Source organism: Palaemon carinicauda, chromosome 1 (genome assembly GCF_036898095.1).
Source record: "Palaemon carinicauda isolate YSFRI2023 chromosome 1, ASM3689809v2, whole genome shotgun sequence".
NCBI lineage: Eukaryota > Metazoa > Arthropoda > Malacostraca > Decapoda > Palaemonidae > Palaemon > Palaemon carinicauda.
In genome coordinates, this window is record NC_090725.1 from 249633007 (window position 1) to 249653136 (window position 20130).

A 20130-nucleotide genomic window follows, 5' to 3' on the forward strand; every position below is an offset into this window, starting at 1 on the left:
AACCTTATGACCTTTCTTTTGCTAACATTTATTTTATCTTACTGATCTTACATTTGCTAACATTCATTTTACCCTTGTGATCTTTCTTTTCCTAACATTCATTTTACCCTCGTGATCTTTCATTTGCTAACATTCATTTTACCCTCGTGATCTTTCTTTTGCTAACATTCATTTTACGCTTGTGATCTTTCTTTTGCTAACATTTATTTTACCCTTGTGATCTTTCTTTTGCTAACATTCATTTTACCCTCGTGATCTTTCTTTTGCTAACATTCATTTTACGCTTGTGATCTTTCTTTTGCTAACATTTATTTTACCCTTGTGATCTTTCTTTTGCTAACATGAGTTTCACCCTTGTGTTCTTACTTTTGCAAACATTTATTTTACCCTTGTGATCTTACTTTTTCTAACATTCATTTTACCCTTGTGATCTTAGTTTTGCTAACATTCATTTTACGCTTGTGATCTATCTTTTGCTAACTTTAATTTTACCCTTGTGATCTTTATTTTGCTAGCATTAATTTTACCCTTGTGATCTTAGTTTTGCTAACATTTATTCTACCCTTGTGATCTTTCTTTTGCTAACATTCATTTTACCCTTGTGATCTTTCTTTTGCTAACATTCATTTTACCCTTGTGATCTTACTTTTGCTAACATTCATTTTACCCTTGTGATCTTACTTTTGCTAACATTCATTTTACCCTTGTGATCTTACTTTTGCAAACATTAATTTTACTCTTGTGATCTTACTTTTGCTAATGTTCATTTTACCCTTGTGATCTTACTTTTGCTAACATGAGTTTCACCCTTGTGTTCTTACTTTTGCAAACATTTATTTTACCCTTGTGATCTTTCTTTCTCTAACATTCATATTACCCTTGTGATCTTTCTTTTGCCAACATTAATTTAACCCTTGTTATCTTTCTTTTGCTAACAATAATTTTACCCTTGTGATCTTTCTTTTGCCAACATTAATTTTACCCTTGTGATCTTAGTTTTGCTAACATTTATTTTACCCTTGTGATCTTTCTTTTGCCAACATTAATTTTACCCTTGTGATCTTAGTTTTGCTAACATTTATTTTACCCTTGTGATCTTTCTTTTGCCAACATTAATTTTACCCTTGTGATCTTACTTTTGCTAACATTTATTTTACCCTTGTGATCTTTCTTTTGCCAACATTTCTTTTACCCTTGTGATCTTTCTTTCGCAAACATTAATTTAACCATTGTGATCTTACTTTTGCTAACATTCATTTTAACCTTGTGATCTTTCTTTTGCTAACATTAATTTTACCCTTGTGATCTTAGTTTTGCTAACATTTATTTTACCCTTGTGATCTTTCTTTTGCAAACATTTATTTTACCCTTGTGATCTTTCTTTTGCCAACATTAATTTTACCCTTGTGATCTTACTTTTGCAAACATTAATTTTACTCTTGTGATCTTAGTTTTGCTAACATTTATTTTACCCTTGTGATCTTACTTTTGCAAACATTAATTTTACCCTTGTGATCTTAGTTTTGCTAACATTTATTTTACCCTTGTGATCTTTCTTTTGCAAACATTTATTTTACCCTTGTGATCTTAGTTTTGCTAACATTTATTTTACCCTTGTGATCTTACTTTTGCAAACATTAATTTTACTCTTGTGATCTTAGTTTTGCTAACATTTATTTTACCCTTGTGATCTTTCTTTTGCCAACATTTCTTTTACCCTTGTGATCTTAGTTTTGCTAACATTTATTTTACCCTTGTGATCTTACTTTTGCAAACATTAATTTACCCTTGTGATCTTTCTTTTGCTAACATTTCTTTTACCCTTGTGATCTTACTATTGCTAACATTTATTTTACCCTTGTGATCTTACTTTTGCTAACATTCATTTTACCATGTGATCGTACTTTGGTAACATTCATTTTACCCTTGTGATCTTTCTTTTTCTAATATTGATTGATTTGAAGTTTTCTGGCATCCTGGGTCTCATATTTGCTAGTATTCCTTTATTCATGTGATCTTACTTTTGATAACATTCATTTTACTTCTGTGATCATACTTATGCTAACATTCATTTTACTCTATTGATCTTACTTTTGCTAACATTCATTTTACCCCAGTGATCTTAATTTTGCTAACAATCATTTTACCCTTATGATCATACTTTTGGTAACATTCATTTCACCTCTGTAATCTTACTTTTGCTAAAATACATTTTACTGCTGTGATCTTACTTTTGTTAAAATTTATTTTACCCTTGTGATCTTACTTTTGCTAACATTTATTTTAACCTTGTGATATTACTTTTGCTAACATTCATCTTACCCCTGTAATCTTACTTTTGGTAACATTCATTTTACTCTTGTGATCTTACTTGTGCTAACATTCATTTTACCCTTGTGATACTACTTTTGCTAACATTCATTTTAATCTTTTGATCTTTCTCTAACATTCATTTTACCCTTGTGATCTTACTTTTGCTAACATTCATTTTAATCTTGTGATCTTTCTCTAACATTCATTTTACCCTTGTGATCTTACTTTTGCTAACATTCATTTTAATCTTGTGATCTTTCTCTAACATTCATTTTACCCTTGTGATCTTACTTTTGCTAACATTCATTTTAATCTTGTGATCTTTCTCTAACCTTCATTTTACCCTTGTGATCTTACTTTTGCTAACATTCATTTTAATCTTGTGATCTTTCTCTAACCTTCATTTTACCCTTGTGATCTTACTTTTGCTAACATTCATTTTAATCTTGTGATCTTTCTCTAACCTTCATTTTACCCTTGTGATCTTACTTTTGCTAACATTCATTTTAATCTTGTGATCTTTCTCTAACCTCCATTTTAATCTTGTGATCTTTCTCTAACCTTCATTTTACCCTTGTGATCTTACTTTTGCTAATATTGATTGATTTGAAGTTTTCTGGCATCCCGACTCTCACTTTTACTAATATTCCTTTATTCCTGTGATCTTAATTTTGCTAACATTCATTTTACCCTTGTGATCATACTTTTGCTAAAATTCATTTTTACCCTTTATATATAACTATACGTTTGCTAATATTTATTTACCCATCTGATCTTATGTTTGCCACTATTTTTTATTCCCATCTGATCTATATTTCTTGCTCTCTCTCGTGCACTGATAATAAAAAAAACCTGCATTAGCTTACCAGTGCATGTTTCACATTGCTGGATTTTTTGTCATTGTTGCCTTCAACTGCCTTTATATAAGCTTGTTATTTTGTTGAATAAAGTTACGCAGTGTCACCAATTGTAGCGAGGTAGCTGTCAGTCACTAAAAAAATTGTTTAAGCGTGTTATTTCATGTTTCACACCGTTTGAATTTTTGTGCCATTGTTGCCCTCAACTCTTTCCATAGAAGCTAGTTATCTTATTGAATAAAGTCGGTTACATTCACCTTGCTTTTCTGTTATTACCTAACATTTACCTCGCAACATATTCATTTATCCTCATAACTTTTCTTTTGCCAACATTTATTTACCCTTGTGATGTTACTTTTACTAATATTCATTTACCTATCTGATCTTATTTTTTATAATATTCATTTACCCTATTGTTCTTACTTTTGCTAATACTATTTTATTTTTATTGATATAATTTTGCTAACATTCATGTACTCATGTAATCTCTCACTTTTGCTACTATTCGTTTATTCTTATAACTATATATTTGTTAATATTCATTTACCTATTATGATCTTAATTTTGTTAATATTCATTTACCTATTATGATCTTAATTTTGTTAATATTCATTTATTCTCATAACTATACTTTTGATAACATTCATTTAACCTTGTGGTCATGCTGTTGCTAATATTTATTCTCATAAGTGTACTTTTGCTAATATTCATTTACCCATATGATCTTTCTTTTAGTAATATTAATTTATCTTTATAACTATACTTTTGATAACATTCATTTACCCTTATGATCTTGCTGTTGCTAATATTTATTTATTCTCTTAACTATACTTTTGATAACTTTCATTTACCCGTTAACTATGGTTGTATCATCGTGCATTTACTCCCAAAACATTTATTTTGGTAATATTCATTTACCTCAGTGACCTTGCTTTTGCTATCCTTTGTTTAACCTCATCAATTCCTCATGTAATTGTGTAAATGAAGTAGTTCTTTTATGTAAGATATTTCTTTTACAATGCTATGGGTCACTGAGAACTTAGAAAAGAACTACGTAAGACAAGCCTGAATAGGAATAAGTTCTTTTTCAATTTGTGAAATATGGCCATTCACTTTTCATGGATGTGGAAATAGCATTCAATGTTTAATCCCTTTGATATGGGACAGGACGTCATAGTTGTGGTTTGAGTTTTCTTGAACGACTGGAATACATTACCGATTAAAGACTGGGTGAATGTCCATTGTGAAATATAATGGTATACTGTACTTTATAGAAAAGTAGACCATTATATCATGATTATGATTAACTCCACATACATAGCTAATAACAGGAGTTGTGGTAGGATCATCTACCACCTGAAAATGTTTTAACCCGAAAGGTATCTGACGGATGGAGCATCTTTTATAGCTGGCCTTTGGATTCCAAAGATTGGTTAGTGTTTTGCGGTAAGGGTCCTTGCATTCTCTCTGGGTTTCTCTCCAGTATTCTCGTAATGATCTCCATCCTTTCAAGTGGGTTTGGTCTGCACTAGTGCCATACAGTAATTTTACTGAGAAGTTACTTTATGTAAAATATAATTTTATCTCGTCACACGATTTTAAATGCTTGGCAATTATGATGCATTAGGTCGTTTATTAAAACCCTTTTGATGTGGAATTTCAAGAATAAATTTAGCAAGGAATTGAGACGTGGATCCTTATCATTTTTTTCCATTTGTCTCTATCCCTTTTCCTAAAACAGCCATCTCCATCTAACTCTTGACGTCCTCTGCCAGTGTCTCACTTAAGCTTAACAACTGAGATGGTGTACAGCATGTGTCTTAAACTTGGTACATGCAATAGGAAAGTTCACATTTAGGTTTTGCGTATTTGTACTTGCTGGTCTACCTACACTTGCGGTGTCCCACTGACGGGTAAATATTTTAGTTAGCAATATATTTTATTTTGAATTTCCTTCATTTTTATTGAATCACGTTGCTTTTATTATTTATCAAATGTTAAGAATAGATATTACTCAACGTATCGATATTTTGTCTCTCCGTTACTCAATTTCAAGCAAGAAGAGAAGCATATTCTCATTTTAAATACGAAACCAAATATTTAGGAATAACTGATGAATAACAATCTTATATCGAATCTTAGCATTTTAGTCTTCTAGGACGATTAGTAAAGGTAATAGAATTGATATACGTTAAACATCGCCAGAACCACCCTGCGTTCCTGTATATAATATAGCTATTGGCTATTATCCAGTTATTTTAAATCGCGATTAGTATTCTTATAGCAATATATTACGGCATTTTCAAAGAAAGTTAGGAGAGAATATATCTAATTACAGCCGCTTAGCATATACTGTAGTTATTTTATTGTGATTTGGTAAAAGCACTATTGATGCTAACAACGTCACAATGCCCAATTTTTTACTTTAAGTCGTATTTTTTTAGCTTTATGAGTAGACCACATCATTCTGGAAAGACATAGATGCGTTGCATGTGAAATATACGTCTACAAGTACGCTATAGGATAGCCCTTTAAGAAGAGGGGTAATAAAACTTTGTTTTATGTCTTGGTGATATATAAACCATACGTATGACTGAGGGGGAGTAAGACACCAGTCGAGAGAGAGAGAGAGAGAGAGAGAGAGAGAGAGAGAGAGAGAGAGAGAGAGAGAGAGAGAGAGAGAGAGAGAGAGAATATTTATGTATAATCAAAACAAAACAAAATGCTGGCCACTTTTTTTTGCCGCTAAAACATCTGACTACCAAGAATATTTGAAACGGTTTCGCATCCGCACATTTCACACCGTACCTCATAAGTCGCTCCCATGAAAGATCAACGAAGACTCACGTCACTGAGGCCACTGTGACATCACAATATGTAATTCTATATCTGATCAGATGATAGGTTTTTTACCCTCGCTTTTTATCATCACCCGTATTCGTTGACACTTGTCGTCTCAGTATGTCAGTGTGCGTTTACTTTTATGCCGCCATTGTTCACAATCTTGAGGAGGATGAAGAATCTGTTGGTTTTTGTGGTTAGAGACAGGATTTAAAAGTAAGAATAGTATAAATTTAAAGTTTCATTGTTTCACCATAAAAACACTCAAATAAGCAAGACCGAAATATGGATCAAATTAACGAAAATCACATAGGGTAATAAATAAAAACACGAAAACGGTCGATTTTATAGTAGAAATGGACATCTCATTTTATTACTTTTTGTAAGTAAAGCTTAGAGGTGCTAGGAAGACTTTGAAAGGTGCAGGTAACTCAAGAAGTCAAGTCCTGCTCCATTCCGGCCAATCTCAATGTTTCCATAATTATATAGAACTTAGCCAACCTAATCTAACAATAGCAACATTTATTTTGGTGGTGGTTGGGGGGGGGGGGGTTGCTGGATGTTAGTCATTTTGTCAATGCTTCATGCAAACTGAAATTTCGACACTGCATATCAAGGTATGTGTCATTTCAAAAATCTCTAAGACTGTAGAAATTGATGTATAATCATGTTTCTTTGGAACCAGCGGGTTAGAATGAAACACAGTAAGGCAAGAGACAAATATTCTTTTTACCGAGTATTTTATCTTTGCTTTGTACGTATAAAGAATGTCTCGGGTATGGTTCGAAAATCAATTACAATCGTTTCATAATATGAGTTGTTGTTTGGCATTTACACATTTGAAGCTTAGTTGATAGACATCAGAGATGGAATTTCATTTACCCATTAAATTTGTTGTTTGTTTTATAATGGTGGCAAGTCAGGGAAGATAGTCTTGATTGTGTATCATTGGTGTTTTCATTATCTGAAAAGACTCAGCAAGTGAGTCGTACAATCAGTGGACCTCACGCGATGAACTGTAGGCATTACTTTTAAGGCTTTTTGCAACATCTCTTTGGCCGTTAGATGCACTCACTTTTTGGTTTTCTACCATACCACGGGTTCCCACTTCCTCCTACATCTCGCTATCGAAACTCTGCTTTTATTTCGCAGCGTAACTGCAGAGTTTTCCCCCAGTTGCACCGGGGCACTGAATGGCATCCTCGGCCCCAGTACCGGTCCATATAGCCCAAATTCATATATCCAAATCCATCCCTGTAAAACGACTGCTGACGTTATATGTAACTTTTAGCCCAATTGCATGCAGCTCAGGGTAATTATATGACGTTGAAGACCTTTCCCAGCTAGGTTCTTATATCCCATCTGCCATTACGCTTTAGAAGTAACTGCTGGTGTTTTGACAAGTCCTATATAATCATAGTGACTCGACGGGGCAGTTATTCAGAAGAATACCACTTGACTCTTCAGCCGACGTCACTAGCGTAATCTATTCTTTTCTTTTTTCTTTGTTATTTTCTTTGTTGTCACTTCCTGCATTGTTGATGCTTGTCATCACCTTAATGGTACATGAGATGTTCTTGAAAGGGCGTGTTTGTTGCTCTTGAATCGCAGTTTTTGTTGTTTTTGTCACTTCCATGGTTGGTGATTTTAATGATTTGCGGTATTTTACTTCGAGTTTTGTAGAGTTCCGTAGTACAAAAAGCATTTTTATTTAATCTGTTATGAATGACAGTAATTCCGAGGTTTCATGTTAAATGAGTATATAATGAATTAGAATAATACAATGATATTAAGCATTTTCTTGTGCAACAAAATGTGTGCAATTATGATGATTATAGTGAACAAATACTATGTTAATTGCAATTCGGATTTTCTGGTGCTGGTTGTCATGAAAAAAAAAAAAAGTTTCAAAGGCTGTTTTTTTTTCTTTTAAATTCGCCAATAATGCTTTGATTCTCAAACTCAACCATGCTTACATTCGTCAATTCTAATCTATATTGAAAGAATTGTGGCTTCATTTGTTCTAACATTTGTGTTTTGTGTTGATGGCCGGATCCAAAAAGTAAGGAAATCAAAATGTAGTGGATATAACACACACACACACATATGAATATATATATATATATATATATATATATATATATATATATATATATATATATGCATATATATACATATATATATATGTATATATATATATATGTGTGTGTGTGATTGTGCATATATATTATTTATATGAGAATTGTTTAAATGAAAACCTGTGGTCCCAAAACACACACTCACACAAATACACACACACACACACACACACACACACACACACACACACACACACACACACACACATATATATATATATATATATATATATATATATATATATATGCGTGTGTGTGTGCATTCATGCAGTTTATATATTCTCAAGTGTGCACTTGATAAGGAGAGTTTGACTTTTAAGTCGTGTCTGTTGTGAATATCAGGTTCCTCTTAGTTGAAGACAGGAAGGAGTATTGATATCCCCTGCAGAGAAAAGATAAATCCTTATTACATTTGGATGGTTGGTGATGACGTTCTGTGGATTACTTTAGTTCACCTATGTTATAAAGTACATTGTTATTTGGCATTATAGCTTTTCTAATTGACATAGAACCATTCAGTCTGGGCAATTAACATACTGGTAAACGTTTATACTTCCCCTACTCTTTTAACAATAATATCAACACGAACAGACGGTTATAATAATTTTCTTTTTAGTTTGCAGCCTCTTGCCTCGGCGATGGTTTAGTAGAGGAGCTTTTGCCGGTGTGACAATCCTCATCATTTGGGGAGCAGGGCAACTGTTGCACGCCCACGGTAAGCTTTTATGCTAAGACTTTTTTATTTTTTTTTTCCTCAGGACTCCACTAAAATGCTATGACTTCTTTAGTTTAAAGATGTGGGTTGGTTGGTGTTATTCTTCTTATCTTCTTTTAGTATTCTTGGGTTTAGAGCTGACAGAATACAACGCCTAGGTTCGTTTGGAATTTAAATAATGAAAAGATTTTTTTTTTACCTTTGAAAATCAGGAACAGAGAGAGAGAGAGAGAGAGAGAGAGAGAGAGAGAGAGAGAGAGAGAGAGAGAGAGAGAGAGAGAGAGAGAGAGAATGGTGTTCACTTATAATATTGATGTGCAGGAATGGTAGGAGGACTCTGCAACTTTGTAACATATCTTAAAAATAAACAGATGCTTAGTTTACAAGAAAAAATATGCAGTTAGATATTTAAAACCTGACTATTGAAAATACGATGTTAAATGATAACCATTAAGAGTAAAATATAGTGGGAATCCAATTTTTAATGCAATTAGACTTAGGACATGTAATGACTGACTGACTGTATGTAAATGAATTCCTCGAATGCTTAAGCAACGAAATGCAGCAGGGAAGGCCCAATCAATCCGAGAGGAGAGAAATCGTCTCCTTCATAAAATCCGGCTAATTAATTCTTCTTGGTAAGGTCAATAAGTTGTGATACTTACTGTGCTGTCTTTGATTTCTACTGGATTTATTCGTTGTAGAGATGATGAGTATTTTCTTTCCCCCATTACGTATTAGGCGAAAATCAGAAAACCGTTATTTTTCTTAAAAGTCCTTCAGCAACAATTTCATTCTAATGAGTTTACAGTATACTTATGACATATTTATATTTTTCTTTTTCACAGAAAGAGGCTTAATGCTAATTCTGAAAGGATTTATAATGAATTTCCATTTTTATTTTTACAGATAACAGTAAGGGAACGAGAGAATACGAAATTGTCGAACCATTGACTAATTCGGCAAGGACTGTGTCAGCAAGTACATTAGATCTTCCAGGTGAAATGCCTATGAAGTTAAAGCCAGAATTTTTAGATTATGATGCAGTAAGTGGGATACCTTTATTCAGCGTGAATGATGATTCTTGATTTAAAAACAAATTGAAATCAATATATAGAAAATAGACATTCGGGTTCTGTATCATTTTATTGGTGATTTTTGTGTTGGATATTGATTTAAAGATTTATTTTTTAATTTTTTTTTTCTCATTTATCGAGTTTTTCTTCAGTTTTACTAATTGTTTCATCGATTTGCTCCTATTGTTTATGATGTTTAAATCACTGTTATATATAAAAATCTATCTTATAATTTATAAGTTATTATTTTATGTAAAAAAAACACATTTGCGTCTTTTTCTCATTGTTTTAAGATATTTGAGCCATAAAACAAATTCATGTGATGGTAACTGTAATCATGTGTTAATTCAAATGCCTCATAGATAAGTAATGGACATATTAATAGTCCATCATCTTACAGGTTTTCGCAAACGCCTCTACCACTGACTTTCCCATCATGGTATTCTCTACAGTAGGACGACTCGGAAACTGTCTGTGTAGCTATGCCACGGCTTTAACATTTTCTGGAAGATTCAATGCAACTGTGGCAGTAACTGAGGCAATCTTCCACCAAGTCTCGTCACTCTTTTCACCGCGCCATCTGACGTTGCCTGTCATTGGTAAGAGTTTTTTTTTTTCTTATGAGAGATGATACATTTAAGGGATTTTAACTAGGAAAAATCTATTTTTGGGTGAGATATCCACCTCGTCCTGATGGAAGTTTCTTCTGGCAACTTTCTACAGTATAATATTTCTAGATTGATATTATAAGAGAATTACCGTCAGGTATCACGGGGTTCTAACCCCTGGAAACGACTATCCGAAGATATCGTGTATAATCAGGGACATATCCTAAGATAACCATAGATATCTGCACCGCAAACAGACCTTACCCAGTCTAATCCACTAAGGGATAGGATAAGTAAGGAGCCGTTACACATCCTATCACCTTCCGGTGCTCCTATATGATCCCGCTTCACCATTCCACTTTGCAGCTGAGCTACTGTGAAATAGAAGCCTCCAACGAGCAAAAGGGTAGGAGAAATAGGAGGTAACGGGTGGGCCATCAGGACGACATGGATATCTCACCCAAAAATAGATTTTTCCTACGTCAGAATCCCTTTTTTGGGTTCGAGCCATGTCGTCCTGATGGAAGTGATGCTTTTGCATGGAGAAATCCTCCTATTAATGAGTGCTCACCATCTATGTGACGAAGCATAATTATAAATTTCTACCTTAAAAATTAATCCAAAATTATCATGATTTGGTAAATATGATAGTGTTCTAAGGGGAAAGATCTGTGACCTGCCATCAATCATCCCCGTGGTGAAGAACACTCTCTTTAACAGTGTGAAGTATAAATATTACCAATATCATGAGCGTTGTGAGTAATCATTAAGGAACAAATACTCATCTTCAAATAGATTCTTAATGTGCAGTGTTGGTAGAAATTCACCATAGTATGCTAAGTTTATTTCTACTACCAAGAATTATATCTAGCAATGAAAAGCATCAAACAGTATACAACTTTCTATTAACAAACATATTTGAGCAAAATTTAATACAATTTAAGTGATAAGCATTATGATCTACCAATGTACCCCAATATATATCTCCAATAAAATTTTTTATCTGAGTAATCAGGAGGGGAAACAATTTGATATGTCCTAGAACCCCTTAAGAAGATCTGATGATAAAAATTAAGCCATATATGGCTAAATACAAAGTACAGTGTCATACCCAACCAAAGAAACTGAACTATTTTAAACTTGGTTCTAAAATAGGAATAGTGTGCTCAGATAGGTACACATATAAAATTCAGAGAAACTAAATTGAATCCTGAAAAATAAAATTTTGAAATTGTTTAATGTATATCATGAAGCAAAAACCGACAGTTTACTTATTAAGGAAAATAAGCTGGAAGAATGCCCAAGGACTCACTTGAGGGCTACGTCGTTGCAGCAGGTTTTATAACACTACCTGCTGCCACCACAAAATGACGAATTTCGTCCAGTTGCTTCATATAATGCTTGAAGAACACCCTGGTGGACTTCCAACCAGTATAAGCTTGTAAACCCTTGAATGACATATACTGAAAAATGTTCAGAGATGATGCCACTTTCCTAGGGTCATGACCCAACGGCATGCTAGCGGGGTCTGCTCTTCTAATAAAATAAGCCAATTTTGCTCTCACTTGTTTCAAAGACAATTCTGATCCAACTGTCTCACCTCTAAATAATTGACCCTTTTTAAAATTCTTTGTCCTGTCAAGATATGTCTTTAAACACTGCACTGGACACAGGGTGAGATCACTTTCGAGGGGAACTATTTTCCATGGTCCCCAACGTTTAGATGGAAGCTCATTCTTAGCCAAAAAGGTAGGATCAGGGTATAAATTAACTTCACCATTGTCTGTAAATTCTGAGAGAGCCACAATTTCACTAACCCGAGCACCAGAAGCCATAGTGGTTAGGAAAATTACTTTTTCAATATTAAACTTACCCGATAATCATGTAGCTGTCAACTCCGTTGCCCGACAGAATTCTACGGGAGGGATACGCCAGCTATCACTATACTAGAAGGGGGTGTACTCACAAGCCCCACCTGTGGCCAGGTACTACAGTACTTGTTGTTGACGCCACCTCACTTTTTCCTCTGTCGTGCTTCCGGCAAGACGTTCTTGGATACGCTTATGATTTTGGAGTATTGTTCACGGTTTGGTGAAGTATTTCTCTAAAATTTGCAGCTATTCGCTATACTGGAAACTTCTATATTAGCTTAGTTAGCTTTTGGAATTAATTTGATTAATTATGGTGACGAAGAGAGTATGAACTCTCTTTCACCTTTAAATGGCCGACCCTTCCCTTGGACGGAAGTGTTGGTGTCTAAGAGAGTATAGACTCTCTTTCTTAATTTTGCTTAACAAAAGTTATAGATTTATTTTATATCTCTCCGCCTCTTATAGGCCTCTTCGATTAACTTCCTTTTATTATAAACTTATTAAAATTAATTTTTATATTTGTTTATATTCGACCTTCCTAATAGTAGGCGGTCTTTTCTTGGTACCGAAGTTAATTAACATTGAGCCCGTCATTTCGGTTTTACCTGTTAACATATTATGCTATTTTAATGTCTTTGAAAGAATTTCTTTGATAGTCTCGTACTGTTTTCAAAGTTGAACTAACGTTTTGTTTTGTCTCTGCAGTTGTTGACGTTCAGAACGTTCAACTTGCGCTCTATCGTTACGATAGAGAAAGAATTTTCACGGTTTCACGTTGCAGTAAGAGTAACCGTGTCTAGCGTTTTGTTCATTCTTTCTTAACTTAATGGTTTTAATCCTAATAAAGGAACTTTTCATTTTGGGAAATATTTCAGTTTTTTCCTTTAACAATAATATGTTTTAACGATATATATGATTGGGCTCTTCTCTCAGGTTCTAAGTCAAGAGAGAGAGAGAGAGAGAGAGATAGAGACGGAGGGAGAAAGAGGAGGATAAACGTTTCCTTCAAGCGAGTAACGTTGTTATCGTTTTTGCTCTTCTCCCTAGTCTCTTTAGGGGAAGAAGGTAAACGTTTCTAGAGTGATCTAGTGTTTAGTCTCTTTCCAGCCACTGAATTATTTATCTTTCATTAGATTTTTCTGTTACATTGTAATTCTGTTTTCGCAATTACTAACTTTTGAGAAAGGATAGAATTGCGTGTTTCAGGTACAAACCACTTAAAGTTTCGAGTTCAGTGAAATAAGTGCAAACAGAAAATCAAAGTGATAAGTGATTAGTGCAAAGTGTCAGTGTTGTGCGTGAGGGTACTTCTGTGCGTGCCAGTCGTCCTCCCAGTCCGGGACCTCTTGCAAGCTCCCAAGCCCAGGGGAGAAGCAATGTCGAAGGGCAAAAGGGTTCAGCAGGCCTTGATCGGCGCACAGAAGTATCCTCGGTGGTTGCGGGCGTGTCTTACAGAGACCGTCACTCCCACCCGCAGACGATTGAGCCCTTACTTTGCTCGTCTGCAGAAGAAATTTAGGGGAGAAAACGCTGGTCTCAGGTCTCAAGACCTCTTAAACGTAAAGTCCAGACCTATGCCAGACGTACGAAGTTAGAGTTCAACAACCCGGATGCAGTCATTGGGTTAGCTCTGACTCGCCGCAGTCATCAGTTGAATGCACTCCGCCTAAGAGGAGTAAGGTTCTGCCGCAACAGATCTCTGCTGTTAAGGCTTTACCTCAGCAGACCTTAGTGTCTGCCGACCCCAAGTTGACTCTACTGCAGTCCATGCAGTCACAACTTTCGGTCTTGATGCGTGAGTGTCGGGCTGAGAAGGTTGCGCCTCCGCCTGCGCTCGCTCCGCCTGCGCTCGCTCCGCCTGACCGCAGTACTGCCTGCCAGGCGTACGATGTTGAGCCACGTTATGAGTTTACTGATCCCAGTGGTGTGCAGCTCCCTCCGCCTTCCTTAAGGCAACCTCAGCAATGGGAACAGGAGGCTTATACCTCTCTTCCTCCGCTTCCACTTGCTGTTCCACCAGTGAGGCAACACTCGCTTGAGGTACAACAACCTCTCCCATCCATGAGTCAGTCTCCTCAGCTCTCGCTGCAGCGAGCTCAACCCTCCTCAAGGCAAGCACCTCAACACCTTAGCCTTGCGCCTCAGGAGCCTCAACTTGCGAGACTTTTACTGCGTTCTGCGCAGCCACTACCTTTTCGCTCTCAGCTCACACCGCAGGAACCTCAACTCGTTCCTCAGGAACTTGCTACTGCGCATCCGCCAACCACTCAGCAAGCGCAACCCTTAAGTTCAGCCACTCATGCCAGGAGTCAGCCTCCTCCACCCATGCGCCTACCTTCTGCTACTTCTTTTGATCAGCCTTTGCAGACTGAGCCTCAGGTGTTCCCTCAACAGAGTCTTGAAGAGGAAACCACAACTATTGTTGTTCCAGCTCGTTCTGACTCTGCTGTTCAGCATACCTTACCTCCATTTTCAAACATTATGATAATGGAGGTTATTTGTATTACTTATAAAAATATATTTGTATTCCTTGCAATATATTTTTAACAATATCGCAAAATATGGCAAAAATATGAATCATGAGTTATGAATGTAAGGTAAATATTATGTTGATATTAAAACCCCATGCAAGCATGCATAAAGCACTCTAGCACTGGTCATGGAATTTCTGAGAAATGTTAAACGCCATGCACACGCTCTGCTTACCTTACAGCATGCTCTACATACAGCATGCTCTGCTTACAGCATGCTCTGCATACAACATGCTCTGCATACAGCATGCTCTGCATTCAGCATGCTCTGCATACAACATGCTCTACATACAGCATGCTCTGCATACAGCATGCTCTGCATACAACATGCTCTGCATACAGCATGCTCTGCATTCAGCATGCTCTGCATACAACATGCTCTGCATACAGCATGCTCTGCATTCAGCATGCTCTGCATACAACATGCTCTACATACAGCATGCTCTGCATACAGCATACTCTGCATACAACATGCTCTGCATACCTTACCGCATGCTTCTCAGTCACACATCTTTGGTTGTTGCCAACTCACTAGACTGTCAAGCAGTTTCATAACGTTGCCTTCTAGTCTGCTGCTTTTGCACCAGTGAAACCCTCACTGAGAGAACTTAGCTTTTCTAGGATATGGTCCCTGTAGATGAGAAAGTTCTTTTCTCCCTCCTTCTGATATTCCCTTGAGGACTCTGTCATTTGGAGGGAGCCTTTAGCTGCGTAGCCTCCTATGGACTTTTATTTAAGCATAACATGCTTCCAGGGAAGGTAATGGTTCCACTTCAGTCGCTAATCCCGTCTGTTACCACACCTGCTCCCATAGACCTTGAGCTGTGTTGCAAGACATGCAGTCCAAGCTTAGTCCTTGTTAGAGGATTTTTTTGTTTACGGAGTCAATGTGTCACGGGGAAGACGTTCAACAACCAGCAGAAGTGACTTGTTGTGACGCAGTGCGGCAACCTCAGCAACCCGATAAGGAGTTGTCTGTACGACCCAGACAGTCTAGACAGATTCGGGTTGTCACTGTACTTCCTCGCTTGCCCATGGTTGACAGTTCACAGACTGTGCAGCAGTACCATGATCTTGTGTCCGGCTCCGTCAGACGACTGGCTTTTAAGAGCTCCCACAAGTCGTCGCTGTCTGGAGATTTTCAAATGGACTATGGATCTGACCAAGGAACTGGGCCTCCTGGTCAATTTTGAGGAGTCTCAGCTCGTCCCATCCCAGACCATTGTCTCCTTGGGTATGGATCTTCAGAGTCGAGCTTTTCGGGCTTTTCCGTCGGCCCCAAGGATCTTCCAAGCCCTAGAATGCATCCAGAGCATGCTGAGAAGGAACCGATGCTCAGTCAGGTAGTGGATGAGTCTAACAGGGACACTTTCATCGCTGGCCCTGTTCATCGTGTTAGGGAGACTCCACCTCCCCCCCCTTCAGTATCATCTAGCTGCTCACTGGATAAAGGACATGACGCTAGAGACGGTCTTAGTTCCTGTTTCCGAAGAGAGGAGGTCTTCTCTCGCGTGGTGTAAGAACAGCTTTCTTCTCAAGGAAGTCTACCTTTGGCTGTTCAGAAACACGACCGCCGTCTCCTCTCGGACGCATCAGACACGGGCTGGGGTGCGACTTTGGACGGACAAGAATGCTCGGGAACATGGAATCAGGAGCAAAGGACACTTCACATCAATTGCAAGGAGTTGTTGGCGGTTATTCTGGCCTTGATAAACTTCAAGTCCCTCCAGCTTAACAAAGTGGTGGAGGTGGACTCTGACAACACCACAGCCCTGGCTTACATCTTCAAGCAGGGAGGGACTCTTTCGTGGAAGTTGTTCTAGATCGCAAGGGACCTCCTCATCTGGTCTAAAGATCGAAAGCTAACTGGTAACGAGGTTCATTCAGGGCGGTATGAATGTCATGGCAGATCACCTCAGCCGGAAGGGTCAGGTCATCCCCACAGAGTGGACCCTTCTCAAGAATGTTTGCAGCAGACTTTGGGCCCTGTGGGGTCAGCCAACCATAGATCTGTTCGCTACCTCGATAACCTAGAGACTCCTGTTGTATTGTTCTCCGATTCCAGACCCAGCAGCAGTTCACGTAGATGCTTTTCTGCTGGATTGGTTCCATCTCGACCTGTATGCATTCCCGCCGTTCAAGATTGTCAACAGGGTACTTCGGAAGTTCTCCTCTCGCAAAAGGACACGGCTGACGTTGGTTGGCTCCGCTCTGGCCCGCGAGAGAATGGTTCTTAGAGGTACTGCAATGGCTGGTCGACATTCCCAGGACTCTTCCTCTAGGAGTGAACCTTCTAAGTCTACCTCACGTAAAGAAGGTACACCCAATCCTCCACGCTCTTCGTCTGACTGCCTTCAGACTTTTGAAAGACTCTCAAGAGCTAGGGGCTTTTCGAAGGAGGCAGCCAGAGCGATTGCCAAAGCAAGGAGAACATCCACTCTCAGAATCTATCAGTCTCAAGGGGAAGTCTTCCGTAACTGGTACAAGACCAATGCAGTTTCCTCAACCAGTACCACTGTAACCCAGATTGCTGACTTCCTGTTATATCTAAGGAAAGTAAGATCCCTTTCAGCTCCTACGATCAAGGGTTACAGAAGTATGTTGGCAGCGGTTTTCCGCCACAGAGGCTTGGATCTTTCCACCAACAAAGATCTACAGGACCTCCCTAGGTCTTTTGAGACCTCAAAGGAACGTCGGTTGTCCACTCCAGGCTGGAATCTAGACGTGGTCCTAAGGTTCCTTATGTCATCAAGATTTGAACCTCTCCAATCAGCCTCTTTTTAGGACCTCACATTAAAAACTCTTTTCCTCGTGTGCTTGACAACAGCTAAAAGAGTAAGTGAGATCCACGCCTTCAGCAGGATCATTGTTTTCACATCTGAAACGGCTACATGTTCCTTGCAGCTCGGTTTTTGCTAAACGAGCTTCCTTCACGTCCTTGGCCTAAGTCGTTCGAGATCCCAAGCCTGTCCAACTTGGTGGGGAATGAACTGAAGAGAGTACTTTGCCCAGTTAGAGCTCTTAGGTACTATCTAAAAAGGTCTTAACCTTTACAAGGACAATCAGAAGCCTTATAGTGTGCTATCAAGAAACCTTCTTTTCCAAGTTCTAAGAACTCAGTTTCTTACTATTCAGGCTTCTGATTAGAGAAACACATTCTCATCTGAAGGAAGAAGACCTTGCTTTGCTGAAGGTAAGGACACATGAAGTGGGAGCTGTGGCTACTTCAGTGGCCTTCAAACAGAGCCATTCTCTGCAGAGTGTTATGGATGCAACCTATTGGAGAAGCAAGTCAGTGTTCGCATCATTCTATCTCAAAGATGTCCAGTCTCTTTACGAGTACTGCTACACCCTGGGACCATTCGTAGCAACGAATGCAGTAGTAGGCGAGGGCTCAGCCACTACATTCCCATAATCCCATAACCTTTTAACCTTTCTCTTGAATACTTTTTATGGGTTGTACGGTCGGCTAAGAAGCCTTCCACATCCTTGTTGATTTGGCGGGTGGTCAATTCTTTCTTGAGAAGCGCCGAGGTTAAAGGTTGTGATGAGGTCCTTTAGTATGGGTTGCAGCCCTGTATACTTTAGCACCTTTGAGTTGATTCAGCCTTCCAAGAGGAACGCTGCGCTCAGTAAGGAAGACGATCTTATTAAAGGCAGAGTAACGGTTCAAGTCGACTTCCTTACCAGGTACTTATTATTTCATTGTTATTGTGGATAACTGATTATATGAAATACGGGATACTTAGCTATCCTTTAGTCTTGTACACTGGTTTTTCACCCACCCCCCTGGGTGTGAATCAGCTACATGATTATCGGGTAAGTTTAATATTGAAAAATGTTATTTTCATTAGTAAAATAAATTTTTGAATATACTTACCCGATAATCATGATTTAATTGACCCACCCTTCCTCCCCATAGAGAACCAGTGGACCGAGGAAAAAGTGAGGTGGCGTCAACAACAAGTACTGTAGTACCTGGCCACAGGTGGCGCTTGTGAGTACACCCCCTTCTAGTATAGTGATAGCTGGCGTATCCCTCCCGTAGAATTCTGTCGGGCAACGGAGTTGACAGCTACATGATTATCGGGTAAGTATATTCAAAAATTTATTTTACTAATGAAAATAACATTTTTGAGATAAATCTCGTAGAGACGCTGTTTGATTGTCAGTCTCCGAAGCCAATTGTAAAACTTTATCCAGTGACCAGGAGATCGGCCTCGGTGGAGCTGCTGGTCTCAACCTGGCGCAAGCTTACGGAATCTTGTTGAAAAGGTCCAAGTTAAAATCTTTGTCAAAAGCATATAAAATGGGTCTACCTAGGGCCGACTTGTACAACGAAATCTTGGAGGATGCGAAGTCGATCAGAAAGCCTAAACAAAAATCCATAGAGATAGAAGGTGGATTTTTATCTTTCACATATCGAACCCATTTCTTTCACGAGGTTTCATACTGATTGAAAGTAGTGGAAGTTTTATAATTTTCCGCAAATGCCAATTTGTCTCGTTGAATTTTGAACCTTTTTTCTAGGGCTAATGCGAAAAAATCTTGATATGAAGGGCTTTCCTTTTCCAAGATGAAGCAAAGACAGTCTTCCTCTGTACTTCTTGAGACAGACTCGGGTTGGGTAGAGGCACCAGCCTGGGGTTCATCTCTGTCACCAAAGGAGCAACCAGGGCTGCTGTCCCCCTGAATGATCGAAGCTTGACCAACACCTTCAAGAGAAGATTGAAGGGTGGGAACACATAAATTTTCTCCCACTGATTCCAATCCATGTTTAACGATGTTGGTCGATAGGCTATGAACATATCCGGTGTTATATATTTTATAAATCGTAATTCCCAATATTTTTTTTCAAAAATTAGTTGAGAATATTTTATTTTATTTATTTCTGTAATTTTATTTGGTACGGTACAGTAATTGCAATATTAGATTTAAAAGTATTATGCTACCATCCTCACTTTTAGCTCTCCTAAATAGGTGGTAATTGGTTCCTCAAAGATTTTAAATGAGGATCTGATGCCAAATTAGAATCTTTAAGCAAAGCAGATATATGTAACGATTTAGTTTACTCCTCATATTCTGTTTGTGAGAATGGATTAATGATATGTTTTCTAGGATATGACCTTTCTCAAAGTTAAACGTTCGTTTATTTTTTAGCATGGTCGAATTTAGACCTT

At 37.8% G+C, this 20130-nt stretch overlaps 1 protein-coding gene across 1 annotated transcript in view; it reads left to right on the top strand.

Moving 5' to 3' along the window:
- Positions 1-20130, top strand: part of LOC137638777 (galactoside alpha-(1,2)-fucosyltransferase 2-like) — a 60607-nt gene that overhangs the window by 13385 nt on the left and 27092 nt on the right. The window contains exons 2-4 of the mRNA XM_068371148.1: positions 8766-8864; positions 9774-9910; positions 10341-10539. Of these exons, the coding sequence (XP_068227249.1) occupies positions 8766-8864; positions 9774-9910; positions 10341-10539 (435 nt within the window). The remainder of the gene's footprint in view (positions 1-8765; positions 8865-9773; positions 9911-10340; positions 10540-20130) is intronic.